Source organism: Psammomys obesus, unplaced genomic scaffold (genome assembly GCF_907164565.1).
Source record: "Psammomys obesus unplaced genomic scaffold, mPsaObe1.curated_primary_1811, whole genome shotgun sequence".
In the NCBI taxonomy this organism is placed as follows: Eukaryota; Metazoa; Chordata; class Mammalia; order Rodentia; family Muridae; genus Psammomys; species Psammomys obesus.
In genome coordinates this window covers 1,776,360-1,800,344 of record NW_026588368.1, presented here as the reverse complement: position 1 = coordinate 1,800,344, position 23,985 = coordinate 1,776,360, and the positions used below count along the sequence as shown (strand labels likewise).

The window sequence follows — 23,985 nt, the reverse complement described above, 5'->3', positions numbered from 1 at the left end:
TAAATAAATAAATAAATAAATAAATAAATAAATAAATAAATAAATAAGACAAGGGGGTGAGTGATCCTAACAGCCTGTGAGTTTTTTTCAAAATGGCCTGTGTTTCAGAGCAGACGAAGTTGAAAGATTCTGAGTACCCGCTGATATCCAGAATCCTGCATGGGCCTTGTGAGAAAATTGTCAAGATCTTCTTGATGGAGGCTGACTTGAGTGAGGAAGTACCCCATGATGTGAGTGGGGCCGAAGCTGATGGCCTGTTCCACAGGGAGGGGTCGGGAGGCAAGGAGGGAACTCTGAAGGGAATTTTGGCTGGGATCCCCTCAGCTCTCATGTCAGCTTAGGGGACAGAAGAGCTAGAGTCCTAGGAGAGCCCAGCCCTGCCCTCTTCCTCCTAAGTAAAACCCTTTCCTTCAACTGGGGCACACTTTTGCTGTTACCATGTTAAAGACCCATGGAAAGGCTCCTCAACCAGGGCCAACTCCAGGGTGATGGATGCTAAGTCTCAGTGGTCAAACTGTAAGTGTAAATCCAGCACTCTAAACAGAAGGGCTTGTAGAGTTTGGGCCCCCAGGAAGACCTTGTGGCTTTCTCCCTCAGCTTCCCAGGGCTGGTACAGTTTCAGTCCATTGTTAAAGCACAATGGTGTTCCCACCCCCTACCCATGCTAAGTGCACTCAGCGTGACAATGACAAAGACCTGAGTGCTTTTCCTAATATTCAGCTCAGTGTTTCCTCCAATAGATGATCATTGCCTTTGAGATAAGAGCAGCCCCCATTCTCCCACCAAACAGTGGAGCAATGTCGGCGGCAGGGTGGGAAGACAGGACTTTCGCTGGGACCACTATGGAAATCACATCTCAGGCTTCTCATCTAAAGCACCTGTTAATGTTCCTGGATTTTCTAGGTCGCCCAGTACATTAAGTTCGAAATGCCGGTGCTGGACAGTTTTGTTGAAAAATTAAAAGAAGAGGAGGAAAGAGAAATCGTCAAACTGACCATGAAGTAAGCAGCATTTCATCAGCCAGTCATGGTCCTGGCCATTAGCGGACATCTGCAGGGCATACCTCTGTCCAAGCGGGCGGGTTTCTCTCCTTCCATGGACACCAAGTGCAGCGGGGAGGCCTGCTGACCATGGAGACCCAGTAATGCCCTCCCGCCTCACTGCTCAGTACTGAGAGCAAGCTGCCAGCCATTCATCCTGGGCCTCTTCCCCAGCAAGGGGCTCTGGGTATACGAAACTGGCCGGGAAAGGCAGAGGCAGGGGCATGGTGGACCCTGGGTTGCTTGCTAATGACCAGGTTCTGGGGATGCAACCACAGAGAGTCTGCTGGCTAGAGCTGGCTAGTCCAATGCTTTTGCACTGAAAAGAAGTCTGAGCCCAGTGGGAAGCAGTGATTATGGCCATTCAGCTCTGGCTGCTGTTTGGGGTAACAAGGGTCACCAGCCAAGCTTGCATCGGGACAGGCCCTATGACATTAATGATGCCTTGGGTCCCGATAATCTGTTTTTGTTTCAGAGATGTGTGGTGTGGGACAGGATGTGTGTAGAATGTTCACGAGGGCTGGGTGGGCGAAGGCCAGCTGCTCTGCTCTGAGAGACTGGGAGTAGGAACCAGCTTGAATTCTGGCTTCACACTAATGATGCCTGGAAACCATATCCGCCTGCAGGCTTCCTTTTGTGCAGTTGGGCCTCACTCAGATTCAGTAGAGGATCTAGAGTAAGCGGCCCATCGGTGACATTGCTATAGAGTTAAAGACAGAAGGAACTTGGGAATCTCCTGGCCAGTAGATTCAGGGTGAGGAGAGCTGCCCCAGGCCCAGGCTAAGGATACCACTCAGGTTATTTGCATGGCCTTGGGCTGGGATACTGTCTTCTTGAAGCCCGATCTATAGCTCTGATCTGCATCCCAACACATTCCTGTCCCAACTAGAGAGTCTGGAATAGAATGGCCAGCACTTTTCTTTGAAGCTTTGCACAGTCCTCTGCCCTGTTGAGTCTTCTTGGTGAAGGACAGAGGTGGTAGCTGCTAATTAGCCAACGAAGAGCAGTGGTCTTCTCGCTATCTCTGCCCTCACCTCCCTAGCCCTCCAGCTGACAGTGAGACCTCTTGGCTTTGTCTCTCTCCAGGTTCCAAGCCTTGCGGCTGACAATGCTGCAGCGTCTGGAGCAGCTGGTGGAGACCAAGTAACCAGCTAGTTCTTGTCTTTCGTGATGCTTGTAGTAGCAAGTGTGCACAGAGTTCCAGGGACCCAGCCCTAACTGATCACTGACCGATGGCTGCTGTCTAAGGAATCCAGTACCTATGCTCCTTCTAACCTGTCCACAGACTAAATAGCATCCTGAATCTCTAGTCTTGCCACTGTGGTGAGCATGCTCAGACACAGACCCAGGAACTTGCTAGCCAGGATCTATGTGCAAAGCCAGCCTAGGTGGTAATAAAGAGCCTTGGAATTTCAGTACCAGTCACACTGCATGGTTGAATAGCATGGCCATTCCTGTTCATGAATATTTCCAGCTTGAGAGATCAGCATCGCACTCAGCCCCTGGAGCATGGGCTTCATCTGCCTGCCCAGTGCCTGTCCCGGAGCCGCTGCATGGCCACAAGTCCCTTCCCTCATCATCCATGTGAACGATGAACTCCCTGTCTTCCCTTGCTTCTTATCGCCACTCAGGAACTCCGCTGGAGCAGGAGCTGCCAGCAGCTATGAGACATGTCCTACTTCCAACCACCGCTTCACCATGGTGTCCTGGCCTCCAAGCCTCCTTTCCTCAAATCAGGACTAAGGACTACCAGTATTCCATCAGCTTTGGCAGAAATCAGCCTTAACTTCTGAGTGTGACCCTAAGAAATCCTTAAAAGGAGCTGTCTTCAAGAAATACACCCACTGAATTATGTTGGGGACTTGCTTTGGGTAGCATTGAAACCATACTGGCTGGCAGTAGCTCCAGAAGGCAGCGCTCAGTCCCCTTCGCTGCCATCTTGTGGATGCCTGTATGCCTCTTGCCTTCTTTGGGACTGAGCTTCCCTCTAGTGAGGAGGGACAGCTCTCAGTACTTCCTAACAAAGCCTGGCAATAAGGGGAAATGCCTGCTTGGGGACGAAAAGCTTCTAATTCCTTTAGGCCAGGTGCAGAACAATTTGTTTGCTGACTGATGGAAACTTGTGGAATGAATGAGGAAACTTCATTTGTGAAACTATGCAACAGTTCACAACATAAGTCATGGGAGTGTTCGTCTAACAGAGCAAACTGAAGGCTGACTTCTTCCCCTGAGGTCTGCGGACAGTAGATTTAAAGAGAAGTATGATGAAGGCCTTCAAAGATAGTTTCATCTCCAATGTGGAAGACATGGAAGCTACCATGGAATCCTGAAGAGGAGAGCTTGAGAACAGCTGTGCTGTGTGGAGCCAGTAGGGAGGGGAGATCACACCTGGATTTTCCAGACCCAGCTCTGTCTTCACGGAGACACTTAATGGCCAAGGGGGTTCTTTTGCTTCCTCGCTCCTTTGGCGCTGTACTTTCTTAGGTGCTCAATAAAGGTCTGTTATGTTGAACGGAAGCTGCAGGGGCCAAGCTTTCCTGTGCTTTTTCTTTTTCCTCGTGTTTATTGCCTTGACCCATTCTTCCAATCTCCGAAGCTCTTATACTACACAATGAAGAGCTGAAGTTGACAGAGGAACCAACCACCCACAATGACAGGACTCTTCATTTCATGCATGGGCTGAAAACTGGTGTGAAGCCTGAGGCAAGGCTGCCCTACACAGGAACACAGAAAAGGTCTCACTGGTGGTGGTCTGTGGGTAGCCTGAACAACAGAGTCACCCTAAACTGCAGAATTTTAGCATCAGAAGTGCATAGGAATCTTTCAGCCAGAGGCTCGGGAGTTGAAAACAAACGCAGCAGGAACTCCCGGGTCATTTTGCTGCCTGGATTTGTAGCCTCGGGTCTACAACATCTGTCTGTCTGCCCGTTGTTCAGTAATTCATTAACTTGGTTGTTTTATGCCAGGCCTGTACAGGATCCTGGAAGAACAAAGATGATGCCTTAGTAATTCTTCATCCAGAGAAGCAGACATGGAGGCTGGGGCAGTTGAGCGCCTGAGAAGAAGGCTGGATATTGAGCAGACAGTGGTGCTGTAGGCCAAGAGATGCCTTCCATTCCTGAGGCAGGAGACTCAGTGCTTGGGGAAGCACTAAAACAGGAAACCCTGCAAGCAGCAGCCAGCTTGGTGGCGTTTCACAGTTGTCAAAATATCATTAAAGGCTTTTAAAAATACATGTTACTTTTGAAATGTTATCAAAACTAATCTCTGAGTATTGGCTGGGAAAAGCTCTCTAGAGTCGCACAGAAAAGGAGTGTGTCTTCCGCTGCACTCCTATGAAGTGTTCACGGATATTAAACCGATGGTGCCACACTTGCCGTTCGGAGGCAACTGAAAAAACAGCCTTGGCAGGGCATGGCAACACTGGAACTTGAGGCCTCGGAGGCTGAGGTTTCACAGTGCGCTAGGGCTAGCATCTGCCGTGGCATTCACAGCCTTTCTGGTATATCCCTGCATATCTCAGACATAAAGACTTTATCTACAGATAAAGCGACGATCTGGTCAGAAAGTACTGTCTTCCAAACAGGTCCGTTCTCAGAGCCTAGAGCAGGAAACAGCAGAGGATGAAATCAGCATGATCACATGATTGCAAAAGTCCCGAACTCAACTCGGGATAAACAGGTTTGTTTGTCCAGAACAAATGACCAGAACAGATTAAAAACAAGAGAGGGAAAAAACAGAATTGTTTTTCTGAAGCGATAACCTTTAGACTTTCTCAATGACAAAACAGAGCCTTTCTCTGGGATACAGCTGGCTCTTTGGTCCCAGGGCAAGGAGAAAGGGCTCATGGAGTCTGCCCAGGTGATGTAGGAATTGGAATTAGACCAACTGTGCTGTGCGGGCACAGCTGCAGAGAGACAGGCCATGGGCTATCTTTATCAGGGATCGTCCACCAGGTCCTCCTCAGTGGCAAGCAGGAAGCCTGGGAGGTCACAGCCAAGCAGTCGCAAGTGTAAAAACAACCAGATACATGTACTATTTTTAGGCCCAACAACTGCACTTGGGCATGAGCCAGCTGTCGACGTGCTGGGAGCCTCGCAGAGCCTGAGGTGGGGTTCTATGCCCTCCAGCGGGTCTGTGACAAAGGTTTTCTACTGGTCCAGGAGTTGGAATTCCCAGGGTTTCCTTTTCCAACTAGCCCAAAGGAAACAAAACAAGGCCTCAGGCTTATCTGACAGACTCATTGTCCTGGGCCATGTGCTGAAGAACACTTTGGGAAAAATACACTATGCTTGTCCCTATACTCATTCAAGGGACCAGCTTTGCTGCACCTGGACTGTGGATCAATCTTACCCATGACAGCAACACACCCCACTGACATAGTGCTTATTTGTATACATGCATGTGCACCTACGTGGCATTAACACACATTATGTGAAAAAAACAGGGTCCAAGGAACAAAACCATAGGAAAGGGAAGGTGCCTTGCTAGGCTGTTTCTCAGCTTGCGTTGTTCTAGATTTTTGGTGTTCTAGATTTTTGTTGTTGTTCTAGAGTAAACTCTTCTGCTATCCAATTCACTCTGGATAAGAGGCACCTGTGGTGCCTTTCTCTGGAGAAGCTACAGCCACTGAGTCTAGCTACTCTTCCCTAAAGCTCCCCAAAAGGAAGATCTGCCAGGCGCTCAGGCCAGGGCCTCTCATTTCACCCTGTGCCTCCTCCGTCTCGGTCTAATGACTACATGGGACTGCTCTTCACAATTTAATTTACTTAAAAATGGCATGGCTCCAAAGCTTGACCCTGTAAATGCGTACACGTGAGCGCTTCACAGCATGAGATTAAAAAATGGCTCAGATAGGCCCGGGAGTGCAGAGTATAACATCTCGGACTCACAGGGAGAAGGATCCTCATATCTCAAATAGGAGCAGACAAGTGGGGGCTGCAGCCAGCCAGTGTGTACCGGTCTTTCTCTGAAGCTGTTGACATGTCCAGCATCACTTAAGAAAAAAGTTGTGTGTCAGGGACCAGCACAGAATGCTTGGGGATCTTAACAGCTTTGTCTGTCTTGCAGGACTGGCGGTGTGGGCCAAAGTCAGCTGGTAGGCAAACATGGTGGTTGTGGTGAACATGCCTAGAGTCATGGCATCCTGAGTCCTATACCAGGAAAGTTACTAGCCTCCCTTTTATCATCAGTAAAATGGAAGTAATAATGGTTCCTGCCTCTCAAGGTTGGTGAGAGTCATATCTTCACTACAGGGACAGGCAATGCCAGAAGTCTCGGCATCACAAGAGACTTTACGCCTCTCAAAAGCTGTGGGCCTCTATCATGGCCATGGCGTGTTCACGTGGCTCAGTTCTGTTCCATGTGTATCCTCATCCAGTTCCAAACTCCTTGGGACATGTTATTATTGGAGCAGAGGGAAAGAGCAGAGCGACAGCAGAAGCATGTGTCTCAAGGCTGCTTCTGGGCCTGGGTCGGCCTAGCATCCACTCTTGTTCTTGGCCCTGATAAAGTCCTCATCCGCAGATGCGCACATTACTCACCAGGGCAGTGGTGCTCAACCTTCCCAATGCTGCGACCCTTCAGTACAATTTCTCATGTTGTGGTGATCCCCCCAACCATGAAATTACTTTCGTTGCTACTTTGTAACTGTAAAAGTGCTACTGTTATGAACCATAGTAAATATCTGATATTTCCAATGGTCTTAGGCGACCCCTATCAAAGAGTCATCTGACCCCACAGGTTGAGATCTGCTGCACTAGGGACTCTGAGAGTCACCCCTCAAGTAAGCAGGAGTACAAAAATCAAAGGTGTCCCGCATCCCCTCGTAGGCATTAGTCATGTGATGAGAGTACTGAAGACCTTAAAAGTTCCTCAGACAGTGCGGTGCCTGGCACACAATAAAATATTGTTCTACTGACACGCACGGACCCTTGATTGTCTGTGCCCTCTTTTTCTTTGATGCCATGTCTTCCCCTGGCCCAGGCCTCTCTCCTTGCTTACACCTCCCCCTGCCGCCACCTTTCCACTCACAGTGACTTTGCTCATAGCTTTCCTGACATTTGTCTCCTTTAAAAAACCTTTTTTGCCTGACGCTCTGCTCTGAACAGATGATCTACCTCCAAGTGAGGCATCAAAAAGGCTTATGATTCGTGACTGGTAGTCCCATTGTATTTTTGCTCCCGATGTTTTGCCTACTCCACCAGCACCCACAACTGCTGCCCCTCCCACCAGTAGCACCAACAACATGGAACAACAATTTAGTAATAAAAGTAACAACAAATCACGTTTCTCATGGGTTGTGCAACATTTCTGTCCCGACTTCATCTCTATTGCTGTGATAAAACGCTATCTGCAAGCAACTTAGGGGAGGAAGGAGTTTATTTCAGTCAGCCGGCCCACAGCTGAGGGAAGACAGGGCAGGAACTGAAGCAGAAAGCCTGGAGGACTGCTCTTTGCTGGCTCTCTCGCAGCCTGTTCGTAGCTAGCTTCCTTATATAAACCAATACCATTGCTCAAGGAATGGTGCTCCGGACAGTAGGCTGGCTCCCTCTACACCAACTAATGATCAAGACGGTTCCCCACAGACATGCTCACAGGCCAATTTGATGTGGTGAGTTCCTCAGGCAGGTCTTGCCTGTCAGAAGACTCCAAGCTGTGTCAACTTGACGATTAAAGCTAACGAGAACAAAACTGTACATTATTTCATTCCATCTTTAAGAAAGTTCAGATAGCATCTGTCTTACTGAATTAAGTCCAAGATGCAAAGGTTATGAAGCTCCAAGCTCTGTCATCTGCAGAAGCAGCGCCCCCTGCTGGCCAGAACTCTTTAGCCAGAACTATGAACTCCTGAAGCAACTATCTGGCCTCCATTTACATATCTGCCTGACACACATGGTGAGCCCTGCTTTGTGGGAGTGTAGATAGAAGATGAATGACAAAAACACTGATGTGAAAGCATTTTGTAAGCGAAGGAGCATCTTACCAGTATGTTCATGCAACAGGTGTGTGATAAGAACCTGCTGCCTGCCGAGCACAGCTCTTAGCACGGCAGATACAAGTCTGACACACTATGTCATGTCAGAAGGCTTTGGGAGGTTTCGGACACACAAATGGCACCATCTGAGTTACGTTTTAGAAGGTCAGTCTGAGCTGTGAAAGGATGCTTGTCGGGAAGCAAATGCAATCATAAAGACGGGGTGGGGAGGTGCACACCCAAGGCTCTGTGAGGGTTGTGAGAGTAGGGGCACAGAAAGGGGCTTGGTTCTGGACACACTGCAAAGACAGGCCCAGCAGAATGTGTTTTGGAAGTGAGGGATGGGGAGCTAGAGAGATCGCCGCCAGGCAGGCAGGCAGGGGGAGGGGCCACAAATAAATAACAAAGTTGACAGGCTCCCAGCCTCTTTCTTACCTTTCTAACCTGAGACTAAGGCCTGATGGACTTTTCTTCTGGCTGACTGGACCGGGCTGTTCAAGACCAATCCTGAGCCTGTTTCCCTATAGCCGTGGATCTCTCAGCTCCTCTTTCTCTGTCTCAACTGATTGTCTCCACTAGAGTTTCTATTTCTGTGATATGCACCGTAACCAAAAGCAAGTTGGGGAAGGAAGGGTTAATTTCAATGTACACTTCCAGTTAATAGTCCGTCATCGAAGGAAGACATAGCAGGAACTCAAGCAGGGCAGGAACCTAGAGACAGGAGGTGACGAAGAAGCCATGGAGAAGTGCTCCATGCCGGCTTCCGCCCCGGGCTCTTTCAGTCTGTGCTCTTATATACCCCAGGACCACTTGCCCAGGGTAGCACTACCTACAGTAAGCTGGGTCCACTCACATCAACTGTTAATCAAGAAAATGCCCCACAGACCTGCCTACAGGCAGATCTTGGAGGTGGGGGGGTATGTTTCTCAATTGAGAATCTCTCTTCCCAAATGACTCTAGCTTGTATCAAGTTAGTATAAGACTAAACAGACATTGACCGATATGAAATGAAGAGAGGAGGAACGCAACCCAGACAACCAAAAACACTTAAAAATCCCAGCCCTCTACAGGGAAAACAGATTTTGGTTCCCGAATCCCATTTACCTTGTGGAGAGTCTTTCTCTCTGTATACTTTAACACACACACACACACACACAGTCCTGTGTGTATGCTTCTTCACTTACAATAAAGTTTTTTTTTTTTTTTTAATCATCTTTGTGCCTTCCTGTTGTGTCTAAGTAACAGTAGGGTTGTTTATAAGTTTAGGGTGGGGAAAAAAGTGACAAGAATGGCATTGAATAGTTTGGCTTGAGTAGCTGAAATGATGGCATGGCTGTCGATTGCTGGCTGAAGACTGTTGAGATCTGTCATACCCAATGACCACTCAAATGGGGAAGCCAAGCAATTTGATGTATGAGCCTGGAGTTCTGGAATGTTGCATCTGCCAAAGCCAAAGCACAGCTCTCTCTTCAAAGGGGGCAAGAGAATTCATTCTGGAGCCAAATATAAATGACCCTAGCCTGGAAACACAGATTTAGGGTACTTCAAACCCCAGCTTCCAACTTGGAAGCAATTTCATGAAGTTTCTGTAGTAGCAGTACAAAGAAAATCACTTCGAAACACACCGGTGGAGACTCGGAGTGGGCAGTCACAGCAACGTGGAGGAATTGCGGCTGGAGGCCCATCTGAGCGCTCTTGGACTCGTGGGGGTATAAGCACAGCTTCGTGTTAATACACATCCCAGTGCATTTTTATCTATTAGCGGCGGGGTGTCAGGTCTGGTTGTCTAGGGGACTGAAGATAACCCATAATATGTTATAACTGGCCCTGGACTTGCACCGTGTCCACTGCTCCACAACTGTAGAAGTTCACTCACCTGCCTAGCCCTGCAGTGGAGAGTGTAGCTTCTTTGTGGGAACTTGGATTTACGGACAACAGGATCCTCGGGAGGTCGCCAGTGAGGGCGTGTGCAGCATACGCGATGAATCTGAAGCCCTTGGACCAGAAGGACTTCCCCAGGAAGGAGGTAAAGTAGTGCCTTTCCAAACTGAGTGTGTTCACTCAGTGTGAACGGTGTGAACGTGAGCAAACTTCTTTTCCAAGCTGAGATTCCTGCCCAGTAAACAAAATGGCCGATGAAAACCAGTTCCCACCTGAAACCCAAAACGGTTTATTCTGGAGCCAAACATGAGTGACCATGGCCCAAAGAACACAGATTTAGATTACCCAAATTCCAAGTTTCAACGTGCAACTAGTTTCATGAAGGTTTTACAGTAACAGAACCGAGAAACTCGTAAGTCAAGATACTTTTAAACACATTTGTGGAAACATCAGAGGTGGGTTAGAGCCCTGTGGAGAAATCTGGGCTGTAGATGTTACCTGATATTGCATTCTTAGCCTTTTGATCGGAGAATGGGATATTTCGCAATACATTTCAAAGGTATTGTATCTGTCAGGACGTTACTCGTCCTTCCACTGAGGTGGTCAAGGGATAGATGCAGCCCAAGATAAACAGTAATTATGTTCTGGACCTGCAACACCCCAACCTCTGCTCATCACTGCAGTTTGAATCAGTCAATCAGCCTCTGCAGACAGTGTCTTCCGGAAATTCTCATTCACAGGGCCTTTTGGTGATATAAGGCGACCCGTGAAAAATATAAACAACACCTTAGGCTGACCTTATTTCTCTATACTAGATACTCAGTACTAAGAGGGCAATTTACAAGTTGGACAAGCTGGTTTGAAAAAAAAAAAAAAAAAAAAAAAACTTCTAACACTTCTAACAAAGACCAGTTTCTGTGTAAGTCGACCGGACTGCAAAGATACCAGGTGACAGGCCTTGCGGTCCCGGGGTCTTTCTTCCGAGTGGTGACGGAGGAACACAAAAGGCCACCGGAACTCGGCGGCGTGGGACGGGGACCATAGAGGGTCTCTCCGCCTCTTCCTAGAGCGGCCCGCAGCTCCGCAGGCAGCCCGCACTTCCGGCGGGCGAGGCGCGAGGCGAGCACCGCGGCTGCCTGCGCGGTGAGTGCGCCCGGCCTGCGGGGCCGCTTGGGCGGGTGTCGGGTTGGGCTGCGGCACCGCACGGAGCCGGGCGGGCGGGTGGCCAGGGCGAGGGGCCTCCTCCCGGGGTCCGCCGCGGCCTGGACGCCTGCACTCGCCGCGGAGAAGGACTCCATTGTACGATTGCTTAGGCTGCACCGGGCCATTGTGAGCGACTTACGGGAGGCCCGTGGACGCTTTGTTGCCCTCGTAACTGGGTGAGGAAGCAGGTGCATGCCGGTTAGGCGGGTCCCCGGTCCCGGAGCTCCATCACCCAGCCTTAAGGAGCCTTCCCTGCTGGAGAACTCTATCAGAAAACCGGACTTGGCGTTGGAGGAGGGGGTGGTGGACCCCCTCCCCTCCCCAGTTCGGCCAGTGAGGAATCAGGCCCCGGAGGCGGCTCCTGGGTTGGGATGGGTTGTGCTAAGGAGCTTTGTGCTTGTATTTACAAACCCACAAACGGAGGCGACGGCATAAAGCTGTAAAAAACCCTTAAAAATGAGATAGCACACGTAGGCATACCTCTAAGTATGACCACTTCAAAAGTAGATTTCATAATCCGTCAGCTTCCAGTGAGTTACGACTTCCTCGGTATTGAAAAAGATGCGCTTGAAAGTGTGTGATTGCCATATTAGCTATTGAGTACCTTGTACCCCACGCAGTGTCTGCTGTGTCTGTGGTGGTCTGTGCATCACTGAGACACAGCTCTGGAAAAAAAAAAAAAGAGAGAGTTAATGGCCAGTGATTGCTCTTTGTGTTCTATGCAGTGTGCTCGTTCTGTTACTTCAGTTACAGCAGATAAAATTATCAAAACCCAAAAAAAAGTTCTGGACACTCTTAACGCTTGGAAAGTTATTATACTACAAAATGAAGGTGGGGGTTGTCATTTGTGTTTTTATTTACCGACTTTTAACTGCGTTTAGGTGAGGAAACGCAGGATAATTACTAGGGACTTGCAAGTAGGATTTCTATAACCCAAGACACTGATAACTTTTGCTTTGCAACCCTGAACACCTCTCACATTGCCACCTATTTGGAATTTGTGTGACACAAATTCCACACAATTGTTGGGGGCGGGTGGGGGCGGTGTTGTTTTGACATTTTAAACAGCCTCCAGACAACCTTAAATGTAAACAAATAAAATTAATTTAAAACTTTGAATTGTGTTTTCCTTCTTGGCTTAGTGTTGTCTAGAAAAGGAAGAGTAAAGCATTTCTTCAGATTTTTCTCACCTAGTATTTACTGAATAAGACTCACAGGCCACTTTTCATTCTTTTTACAGAAATTACCTTCTATCTTCAACACAGTTTGCTAGGTTTTCATCTATAGAAATAGCCAAACAAGTGAGAATAAACTGATACAGTGATATAACCTCTCGTTTCTTTTGAATTTGAACATCTTAGGGTAGCAGCTATTACATGAGAAATTTTGCACAGTCAGTATTGAAATGAGGTACTGTATGACAGAAAGTTTGGTTGTCTTTTGCAGTTATTTTCCTGGTCCCATTGGGACTTTATCTTGCTTTTACTTTAGTCCCTCAAAATACTCTCTGTTGCTGCCCCCTAACACCTTTCTGTTTTTCTTCATTCTTCCCTTTGCCTGTCCAGACACAGTCAAATTTTGAAAATTGATGATGATATTTAATTAAGTTTAACTTCTGGAGTTAGAATTGTCTTAACAAACAGTTGTCCCTTAAAATTGCATTTGTCTTCTTTGTATTAGGCATGCTTTGATTTAAATACGGATGCAGTTTTGATTGAAGAGGTGTTAACATTGAATGACTGTTGATCTGTATTTTTCTTTTTCTTCTACATGCAGAAAATTCAGAGTTGCCTTACTCTGGACATGAGACCTTCGTTCAGAAGACAGTAGAAGCTCTTGGCGATACATCTGGCTATTCACCATGAGGTTAGGAAAGCCTAAAGGAGCTATTTCTCGAAGCTCAAACCAAGGAAAAGCCTATGAGAACAAGCGTAAGACAGGCCGCCAGCGGCAGAAATGGGGGATGGCCATTCGATTCGACTCAGGCTTAAGTAGACGGAGAAGAAACGTGGATGAGAAGCCCTACAAATGTAGTAGATGTTCTAAGTGTTTCAGCCAGAGCTCCACTCTTTTTCAGCATCAGAAGATTCATACCGGGAAGAAATCGCACAAATGTGCCGATTGTGGGAAAAGTTTCTTTCAGAGCTCTAACCTCATTCAGCACCGGCGCATCCATACCGGGGAAAAGCCCTACAAGTGTGATGAGTGTGGAGAGAGGTTTAAGCAGAGCTCCAACCTCATTCAGCACCAGAGGATTCACACTGGGGAGAAGCCCTACTGCTGTGATGAGTGTGGCCGGCGCTTCAGCCAGAGCTCCCACCTCATTCAGCACCAGAGAACCCACACCGGGGAGAAGCCCTACCAGTGTGACCAGTGTGACAAGTGCTTCAGCCAGAGCTCCCACCTGAGGCAGCACATGAAGGTGCACAAGGAGAAGAAGCCCCAGAAAAGGGGTAAAAATGTCAGGGCCAAAACTCACCCGGTGTCCTGGAAAACGGGGAAAGGAAGGAAGGCAGTGGCTGGGCTCCGCCAGGTCAAAGGTGCCGCCTCGGGCCGCTTTAAAAAGAAAAAGTGAAAGATAGAGGCGAAAGCGTTCTCGTTTCAGAATGAGGACGCTTTATAGTAGAGCACTTAGATATTTGATCCTCCCCTAGCATGGAGACTTCAGGAGTTTCATGACACTGGCCTGAAACTCTTAAGTCTAGCCGCCCTCATTTCTTTAAAAATGAATCAATTTATGTGCCATGGAGCACAAAGAACTGAAACATAGTTTGGAGAGAATTTAGCATCCTTGGCCTGAGTTGAAATTTCTTCCCTATGTTTTGATAAAAGACATCTTGCTTTCATGGTTCACAGGTGTGCCAATGATTAGTTGGTTTTTAGGAATTTCTGTAGACAAAATCATTAAGGAATGAGTTTTCGCATTCTGGGACAGACTATTTTTTATGTTTTTATTGTTTTGTAGTTTATTAACCATTAGAATAAGCGTTGACTCTGTATTTGACATGTTAAAATGCATTCAAGTTCATAGGGTTTTTTTTTTTCTTTTTTATTAGTACCTACTGTCTGAAGTAATGAGTTTCATTTTCTTCAGTGTGTATGATGTATCTGTATGATGTGCTTTGGTCGTATCCACCCCTGTTACCCTCTCCTCCACTTCCTGCTGGTTTCCTTCTCCTCCCAGTCAGTTCCCTTTCCACCTAAAATGTTTACCCTAGATTCTGTAAATGACAGAAAATGTATTGGGTTATTTTCCTGAGTCTGGTTTATTATGCTTACCTTAATGATCTCCAGTTCTATCCATTTTTCTCCAAAGGACATGATTTTGTTCTGTTTGGACAAATAATAGTTTATTGTAGTGTTTGAAGGCTTTAATGACAACCCATTTTTGTTTGCTTGTTTCTTCCCTTCTCAAAGTAATTAAAGGGGTACAAAGGCCCTGTATAGCTTTGCTTTTGTCTCTTGTTTTGTTTACCATATTCTTAGAGATTCTAAAGAATCCAAAATGAGAGACCACAGACCTCCTCTTCCTGACACTGGTCCTTGTGATGGTGTTTTTGCTGTGTCACTTCCTTTCTTGAAGTTGGAATGGGTTTATGTTGAACCATGCCGTTGGCCTCCTGGTGTTTCCTTGTTCTCTTAAAAACAGCGCCTGCATGAATAAACTGCACTTACCAAGAAAGCCTCAGCTTGCTTCTGCCTAAAGAACTACAGGATCATAGACTGCGCTCTGAACACCTCAGACTGTGTGAAGCAGACGTTTGTCCAGGAGTTACTGTCCAGCATACTGTCGTTAGAACTTCACTTTTTTTACGTTATAGCACTTGCTGAGGAAGACTAGCGTGTTTCCTCTTTCCAGTGCCAAGCATACATTCCTGATCAGCCTTCAGCTCGATTTTGTTTATTGAATGCTAATGTTTTCTGATTTTATAATACTAGTTCTTCCTGTATTAATGACAGTTATCCTTAAAAATAAAGAATGAGATATTTTCGCATACTATCCTCTATATTTCCTTTGAAAAATTGTTTGTAGTCAGTTATGAAACAAATGACAGCTTTTAGAAGACTCTTGTTCTGCTCTTTTGATTTCCTCGGATCTGAACTTTGCCTCCCTCCTGCCGCCGCCCCCCCCCCCCCCCCCCCCCCCCCGTTGGGTATAGCCTGTTGACAATGGTTACATCTAACAGGGTATCCAAAGTGTCTTGTAAGTATAAGCCTAATGCAGTCATCTTCTATGAAAGACTTGATCCTTGACATCCTGTTATAGCAAATCTCTATAGCAAGAGCATGCCCATGGGGTCCTGTTGAGCATCAGTCAGTCTTAGGTTTGTGTCTGAGATGGCTTCAGGGAGAGGGAGACACAGAATGGACACCGACCAACTAAAACCGTTTTAAGTTCTGTGAGTTGCCCATGTGGTGACAGCCACAATAAGGCCCCTCTCTAGTAGTTTTGATAGCTTGTACTCTTATCTCATAGATCTACCTGTCTTTCACATTAAAATAAAGCAAACTTCAGATTTTAATGTAGTTTATATGTATTCTGACAACCCTGAAGCTGACAAAGATCAAGGAATGATTCATGGGGATTCTTCTATGGTGACCAGTGTGTCTTGCGTTTCTTTTTTAGAAACTTTAATAAAATTGAAAGTTCTCAAGTGTGTAAAATTGATAAAGAAATATAGAAATTGAACACAAGTGTGAGTCTAGTAGGTATCACCTCTAAGAATACAGATTCATTATTAAAAAAAAAAAAAAACAACCACCTATGTTGAGCTGGGCAGCATACACCTGTAATCCCCAGCACTCAGGGAGGCAGGGGCAAGTGGATCTCTGAGTTTGAGGCCAGCCTGGTCTACAAAGCGAGTCCAGAAGAGCCGAGGCTTCATAGAGAAACCCTGTCTCAGAAAACAAAAACTGCCCCGTAAACCCTATATTTTGCTGAGTTTCCAGCGTCAGGTGGTTACCAATGGAATTCTTGTTAGGTTGCAGACATCTTTCTCCCACATCTAACCCACTGTAGCCTCGGGCATGTTAGGGAAGTGCTTTCTCATTGAGCCACATCCCAACTCTGTCAGACTTCTTAGCTTCATGTCTTATGGGAAAACAAAAGCTCCATAGGATCTTGTTTCTGTTTTCTGTGTTTAAGTATGCCCCAAAATGTTTTCTGTCCAGTGTGGAGTGAAGAGTGGCTGGCAGCCAAGCATGGTGGTACACACATGTAATCCCAGCACTCTGGGAGGCAGAGGCAGGCCTGTGAGTTGGAGGCCAGCCTGGTCCACACCAGGACAACTAAGACAATACAGAGAAATCCTGTCTTGGGGGCGGGAGGGGGGAGTAGAATGACTTAGTAGTCTGAAACAAATGGCAGGCCCAGAATAGAAATAGAAACAAAGTTTAGAAGCCTAAGGCAACCATGCATTAGGAATGTCTTCATAACAACTGGAAGGACAGGAACTTGGTGTGAAATCCAGGCTGATCTTAAATTCATTCCCTTGATTGAGCCTTCCAATAGCCAGAATTACACATTACTGCTATCAGGCCCAGCATGACTTCATTTTGATTTTAACACCACCACCCCTGAACAGTTCACTCTAAAGAAAAAGACATCAGTGATCAATCATCATGTAGTTTGAGCTTGATTTTTCCTGGTCACAGGGATGAGATCTGCCTTGGTTAGTCTGTCTGGTCACATGCAAAGGGGTAACATGTTAAGGTATTAATGCCAAATTCAAGCAGTTAGAGGCATGCAAAGGTTAGAGGCGAACAGAACTGCTAGGCCCAGTCTGCCTGGAGCCCATTGTTAACTGCAGTTCTGTTTGTGATATCCAAATGTATCTGTATGTATATGTACATTGAGATCTTTTTGATAGAAGTTATCCTTCTACAGAAGATTAACAGACAACAGTTATAAAGTTACAAGGAGTGTATAAAACAAGAAAAATATTTAAGGAAACTAGTTTGAAAACCTGGGTAATGTTAGCACTAACAGTTCTATTCAGAGGACACCAGCTGGGTAAAGAGTCCTAAGCTTTGTGTCATGGGAGGCTTATAGAATACAAGAGCGTATAAAGGAGCCAGCAATTAGCTTCCTTACATAGAACTACACAGAAATCCTTTATATATTCACTTTCTACCTCTGACTTAGTAGGATAATAGGTCTACAGCACTGATGAAAATCAAAACCTTAGGTCTCTTACATGCCAGGGAACATGCTACCATACTCTTGACCACAAACATCCCAAACATTTTTTTTTTTTTCTGTACAGGTGGCCTTATATACAAAAACAGAATAAGGCAAATAAATGTGGACCAGGTTTTCAATCAGGACTATCAAATTGCAAGTTTTTTTATTTATAAAAATGATAGTAATTTAAAAAAGAAGTGTCTTAAACAAGTACTGGGTTGCATGTCTGTAATCTCATTGAAGCAAGAGAAGTCCAAGGTCACCCTTTGCTACATGACAGATTTGAGGCCAGCCTACTATATGTGAGATCCTATCTCAAAAAAAAAAAAAAAAATCATTGTTTACTTTGTATGTTGAAAATCCAGATAGGCCTGTTGTATAACTTAGTTGAACTTGACTTTTAAGATAAGTTTAGTAAGTAGGCTTTAAAAGCCTGGCAATATCAGCAATTAGTTTAACAGATGATAAAATCTTTTCTGAGCTGATTCGTTTATGTACATGTTTCTAAGGGTAGAATCATATTTTAAAGGCTGGTTGCTTTAGATACAGAGAATGAGTAGCTTAGTTACATTGTGCATTAAATGCTGACCTTAGAAAATTCTTAGAGGGCTGAGAGAGAGACCAGTTGGTGCAGTGGTCATTCCCCTGTACCGCTAAAATGGAAAACAGTGCTGCATGTCTGTAATCCCAGGCAGGAAAGTCAAGGCCCCTTTTGGCTACATAGGGAGTTTGAGACCAGCCAGGGATTCCTGGAACTATGTAGTGTGATTTATCTTGTGCACCTGGCCCTTTAAAGGATCGCCAGTTGCTAGCCTACTGGCCCTTTAAGAGAGACTCTACCTAGCAGTGTATCAAAACAGATGCTGAGACACATAACCAAACCTTGGGCAGAGTGCAGGGAATCATATGAAAGAAAGGGGAGTTAGTATGACCTGGATAGGACAGGAGCTCCACAAGGACCAAATATATCTGTGTTCAGGAGTCTTTTCTGAGACTGTTTCTCCAACCAAGGACCATGCATGGCTATAACCTAGAACCCCTGCTCGGATGTAGCCCACAGCAGCTCAGTATCCAAGTGGGTTCCCTAGTAAGGGGAACAAGGACTATTTCTGACATGAACTCAATGGCTGGCTCTTTGACCTCGCCCCCACCCCAAGGGAGGAGCAGCCTTGCCAGGCCACAGAGGAGGACACTGCAGACAGTCCTGATAAGACCTGATAAGCTAGGATCAGATGGAAGGGGAGGAGGACCTTCCCAATCAGTGGACTTAGAGAGGGGTAGGGAGAAGATGAGGGAGGTAGGGTGGAATTGGGAGGGAATGAGGGAGGGGGCTACAGCTGGGATACAAAGTTAATAAACTGTAACTAATATAAAAATAATAATATAAAAAAATAATAAATAATTTTTAAAAAAGAATTCTTGATCTTTAGAACTGCTTGACCCTATGACCTTCAGTGTTGGTTGCCTCTTGGATTTCTGGAGACAGGAGAGGATAGTTAAAAGAAAAAAAAAAAAAAAGCCAGCAGAGGCTGAGAAAGGGAGATTGAGTAGAAGGCAGTTGGGGCAGAAGATACTGTTAGGAGACAGTTGAGCCAGGAGAAGCGGAGCTGAGCAGGTAGGCTAGAACAGTTGTAGTTTGGAGCTGCTAGTATTGGGAAAACTGGGAGAAGGGACTGTTTAAGCAGACTGTTGGAGAGCTGGGAGGAACAGTTGGGAGAAACATTTGAAAGGGTTGGACTGGAAATGGGGAGGAACAGTTGGGGAGATTAGAGATCTCTCTCTCTCCTCTATCCTTCTTTCTTTCCTACTTGGTATTAGGGGTAAAACTGGGGTGAAAGAGGATGGGAAAAGACCCCACAAAGCAGCAAAGACAAGCAACAGAACTGATAGTGACAACCTTTCCTGCCTCAACATACTGCCATGGACTCCCTTTGTAAACTTTGTAAACCCTCAAGGCAGGAAAGTGGCCAGACCCCTGCCTTGAGGAAGCTCCACCAGCCCCCTAACCCTAGACCTCTCAGTCACAACAGCTTTTCCAGCCTCTGTGACCCACAAAGGTCATCTCCAGGCCCTCAATAGGACCCATTCCAGATTATGACAATCTGAAAATCTCTACCCTAGAAAGCTCCACCCCCTAAGAAATCATTTATAAAGGCTGCCAACTCTTCAGTTCCCTGCTGCCTCCTCCCAGGAACAGAGGCAGCCACTCCTGGATTCATGCCTCCTCTCCTAGATTTGTCCCTCCAATAAATCTCTTTTAAGAGATTGACTGCCTGTTGTGACTCTCTCATTGGAAGAAGCAAAGAAGCAACGAAGAAAAGTGGACAGGGCTTCAGCTCCTGAGCTCCTGAGCTCCTGAGCTCATCTGGGAATACCCTCCCCTGGGAGCTACAATGCCTCTGCTGAGGGGGTTTTCTCTCGAAGCTGTGTGGTTCCTGGGCTCCAGTGCCTCAGGATGTCCTTTCCTTGGGACACTGTCTTACCTCAGATTTGTGTGGTTCCTGGGCTCCTGTGCCTCAGGCTGCCCTTCCATCGGGGTACCTTCTCACTCCAACGCTGTGTGGTTCTGAGCTTCTGAGTCCTAGGGTAGCAGGAAAGCCAACAAAAACTGTTTGTTTGTTGTTGTTTAATTTTAAATGTCATCAATAAACTTTCATTCTGAAGCATTTACCAAAAACCAGCTGCAGGACTGGCAAGATGGCTCAGTAAGTAAATTTGCTTTCCACAACACCTGACCACCTGAGCTTTTGTCCTTAGACACCACATCATAGAAGTAGAAAACTGACTCCCAGAAATTCTCTTTTTCACACATGTCCTTCATACACAAATGAGTGTAAAACATTTTTTTAAAGTAACATCAGTGTGTCCCTTAATCGAAGAATGGATAAAGAAAATGTGGCACATTTACACAATGGCATATTACTCAACTGTTAAAAAAAAATAACATCATGAAATTTGCAGGCAAAATGGTGGAACTAGAAAAGATCATCCCCAGTGAGGTAACCCAGACCCAGAAAGAGAAACACGGTATGTACTCATTTATATGTGGTTATTAGCTGTTAAGTAAATGATAAGCATCAGACCCTGAGAAGCTGAGTAGTAAGAGAGCTCGGGGGGTGTGTGTGAATGGATCTCCCTGGGAAGAGAAATAGAAGAGATTTTGCAAGTGGACTGGGAATGGATGGGCTGGAACAGGAGGGATCAGGCTGCAGGAAAGGGATGGAGCTAGAGTACAGGGAGAGATGACTGGGATTGGAGGGCATTTGGGGGGTGATGTGGGAACCTAGTGCAGTGAAAACTTCTTGGCATCTCCGAGGGTGACACTAGCAAGGACTCCTAGTGAAGGAGGATACAGAGCCCGAGCCTGAACTGCCCAAATTCTGTAACCAGGCAAGGCTTCCAGTTGTGGGACTGGGACACAAACCCAGTCACAACATCTTCAACCTACAATCTGTCCTGCGTGCAAGATGTGCTGGATGGTGCAGAATGCCTGGGAGTGTACATCCAATGATTGGTCTAATTTGAGGTCCACACCAGGATCAACACTGCCTGGATGACCAGGAACCAGAGACTGGATAGCCCAGACACCTGGGATGGAACCAAATACGACTGGCTAAATAAATGGAATGAGAGGACATGAAATAATTCCTAACGGTGTTCTTCTATACTCGCAGATTGGTGCCTAACTCAGTCTTCATCAGAGAGGCTCGCTGGACCCATAGCCAAACATTAGGCAGAGAGAGAGCCCAGGTTGGAGGTCTCCATTGGTCCCCCCTCCTACCCCCTGGAGCTTTAGGAACCTCACAGAAGATGGAGAGGAGAAATTGTGGGAGCCAGAGAGACCAAGAACACAGGAAGAACAAGGCCTGTGGAGTCAACTAAGCAGGTCTCACAGGGGCCCACAGAGTCGTGAAGCCCTACATGGGTCTGCACTGGGTCCTCTATATATGTTATAGTGGCTGGCTTGGTGTTGAGGAGGAACTCCTGAGAGTGGAGCAGAGGTATCTCTGATTCTTCGTCTACTTTTGGAACCATTTTTCTTCTTCTGGGTTGCCCCGCCCAGCCTTGATGTGAGGGTTTGTGACTGGTCTTATTGTATCTTGTTGTCCTGTGTTTGGTTGATGTCCCTGGATTTTTTGGGAGGGAGACATTTAGGGGGACCTGGGAAGAGTGGATCTAGGAGAGAGAGGAAGTGGGGCAGAACTGCGATGGGGGGAGAGAAGAGAAGGCTCAGTCAGGATGTGTTGTATGAGCTAAGAATAATTTTTTAAAAATTTAAAGCAATATCAGTGACTCGTAAATAGATATCACTAACATATACGTTCCTACGACATATGTAATACAGTGGCGTATAAGTCTTAGATAGACCCAACAGGATAAAAGTGTTCTGCGTGTGTATGTGTTTTACTCTATTCTGATACTTTAAAAATATTTGTTTGTTTATGTGTGTGTGCATGAGGCCAAAAGATGTTGAGTAGTGAAATTATTAGTTGCAAAGCTATGGACCAGTTGTATATATTAGATATGCAAAAATGCCATATATCTCGAGATACTATAATATCACACTTTCTATTAAACAACAAAAAATTATTTTCTTGTGATTCTGGAGGAAATAATCCCAGTGTGGAGGAGGGAGGTGGTGATGAAGGACCACTCTTGGCTGGGAAGGATGATGGTTGCTGGGAGACCCAGTCAACTTTCTTAAAGGATTTGGTCCTGCGAGGATCCCCACACTCCAGCAGATGGCTCTGCACCTACACACACACTGGCAGATCTAAGTGAACTCTGCTAAAAACAAACAAACGTGAAATTAGTCAGGAATAGTGGTGGGGGGTACCGGGAGAAACCAGAGGGGAGAGATGAGATGCACTTCTAATCAAAGCACCTTATATGCATATATGAAACTCTGAAACACTCATTAAAACAGTTTAGAGGGCAGGGATAGATGCATCTAAGCAATCCTGGTCAACATGTGGCCCCACCCTCCACTCACTCATCAGCTTCTAGACTTCTGTCACACCCTACCACATGGTCTGAAAAGTCATTCGAGCTATGTGAAATCTTTTTTCTGAGAGATATATTCCCTCCTGCCAGCATGACAGTCCTTGAGCAATTCCTATTTCTTGGGCTCCACTGTTTTAATAATCAGACTGGGGACCATGTTTCTCTTCAGGCTATCTTCGTTTCTGCCAGGCCAGTTCTATGTCATGACATAGAAGAGTCTTGAGATGGAACATGTCTGTCTGAAACATCTATAAGAGAGTACAAGGAGGGACCAAGTGCAAATCCAAGGTTTGAAATATTTAGTTAGTGTCAGGTAGACATGTATAAGAACCAGTTCCCATAACCTCTTGGGTTTTGCTTACTTTTGGAAGAGCTGGCACAAGCAACTCCATTTTGTTGGTTCAAGACAGGGTCTCACCATGAAGCCTCATCCCTCCCCAATCCTTAAACCTCCAACCTCAAGCTTCAGCTTCCCAAGTACAGGAAAGACCTTCTATATCCAGTATGAGCTTATTTCAATTCTGATGACTTCTCCTCTTGTCTCTGAAAAACAGTCTTTGAAGACACTGATGATTGACCACCTTACATGGTTTGTTGTCCATTGCCCCAAAGGGTCAGGATAGGATCCTTCCCAGTTAGTCTACTTTGCTCCCATGTTGGAGGGGCCACAGAGAAGTAAATGACAGATGCCTAGAAATTAGTCCCAATAAACTCTTTAGGCCCAATTTTAAGCAACTGAGATGCGGAAGTGGCTCTTAAGTTGAAGAGTTAAAGTTAGCCTGGGTATAACTTCATTTCAAAATAAAGAGCCATTTTTACTGGGAGCTGAACTCAGGTACCAGGAAATATCACAGAATGTACACTTGTCAGACAACAAAGTTAACTCTCCTAGCAACAGCCTCCAGGAAATATCACATAATAAATACTTTATAGAAAACAGAGACAATCTCCCTGGCAATAATCAATGAAAACTGGCTGGGAAAATTCTACCCAATGTTTCAGATACAGTTCAGAAGAATAGCAATTGTGATTGTGTGCCTTAGGTAACTGTGGTTCAGAAAAGGTCACCTTGCCCCTCTAACTTTTACCTAATCCTGTAATGTCAAGGCATGTGCCCCCCTGCTTGCTGCCATGGAAACCCCCTAATCACAGACTTTCCCTTTAAAAATGCTGCTCACCACAAGTGGCTTGGGGTCCCACTTCTCTACTGCTGCGTCAGTGAGACTTGGGTCCCGAGTTCGATTGCTCTCGTAACAAAGCTCTCTTGTTATTGCATTGAGTCATCTCTTGGTGGTCTCTGAGGGTCCTGTGATCCTGGCATTACAAAGTTAGGCACTGAAGTACATTCTTGATACCTTGAGACCTAGCTGACATAGAAGAAAAAGCACATTGCTGGTTGTGTCTCAATCTCATCCTCATTGGCTTTGGTCTCTATATTCAATCATGTGTGACTGTGCTATTTACAGTTTTTAATGGGGACTCTTGTGTAGATGCTAGTTAAAAAAAACTTTTATTTATGTTTTTTTATGCCTCTACCTCCCTTCTCCACCCCAGTCCCTTCCAACACTCCAACACCAGGTAGAAGAGAAAGATTAGTGGGGAGAGGGGGAGTAATTTTCTTTGACTGCTTCCTGCTGGTTAGGGTCCTTCGGTTCCTTGAGGCAAGCCCAATCTTCGTTTCAGGATATCTTCAAGTT

The 23,985-nt window shown here is 45.9% G+C and overlaps 2 protein-coding genes across 3 annotated transcripts in view; both read left to right on the top strand.

Moving 5' to 3' along the window:
• The window catches only part of Rassf4 (Ras association domain family member 4), a 36,520-nt gene extending 32,949 nt beyond the window's left edge, over positions 1–3,571 (top strand). The window contains exons 9-11 of the mRNA XM_055604214.1: positions 109–230; positions 904–1,001; positions 2,127–3,571. Of these exons, the coding sequence (XP_055460189.1) occupies positions 109–230; positions 904–1,001; positions 2,127–2,187 (281 nt within the window). The 3' untranslated portion in view covers positions 2,188–3,571. The remainder of the gene's footprint in view (positions 1–108; positions 231–903; positions 1,002–2,126) is intronic.
• Positions 3,572–10,969: 7,398 nt separating this feature from the next.
• Positions 10,970–15,097, top strand: Znf22 (zinc finger protein 22). 2 transcript variants are annotated; one of them, XM_055604108.1, is made up of 2 exons: positions 10,970–11,040; positions 12,877–15,097. In XM_055604108.1, the coding sequence occupies exon 2, from the start codon at positions 12,962–12,964 to the stop codon at positions 13,673–13,675; it is 714 nt and encodes a 237-aa protein (XP_055460083.1). In that variant the 5' UTR covers positions 10,970–11,040; positions 12,877–12,961; the 3' UTR covers positions 13,676–15,097. The 2 variants fall into 2 exon arrangements, with proteins under 2 accessions (XP_055460083.1, XP_055460084.1); XM_055604109.1 differs by lacking the exon at positions 10,970–11,040 and adding an exon at positions 11,066–11,276.
• Positions 15,098–23,985: the final 8,888 nt, after the last annotated feature.

What these genes read in the sequence shown, in the direction of transcription:
- Znf22 (XM_055604108.1), top strand. Translation starts at nt 12,962, where the DNA reads ATGAGGTTAGGAAAGCCTAAAGGAGCTATTTCTCGAAGCTCAAACCAA.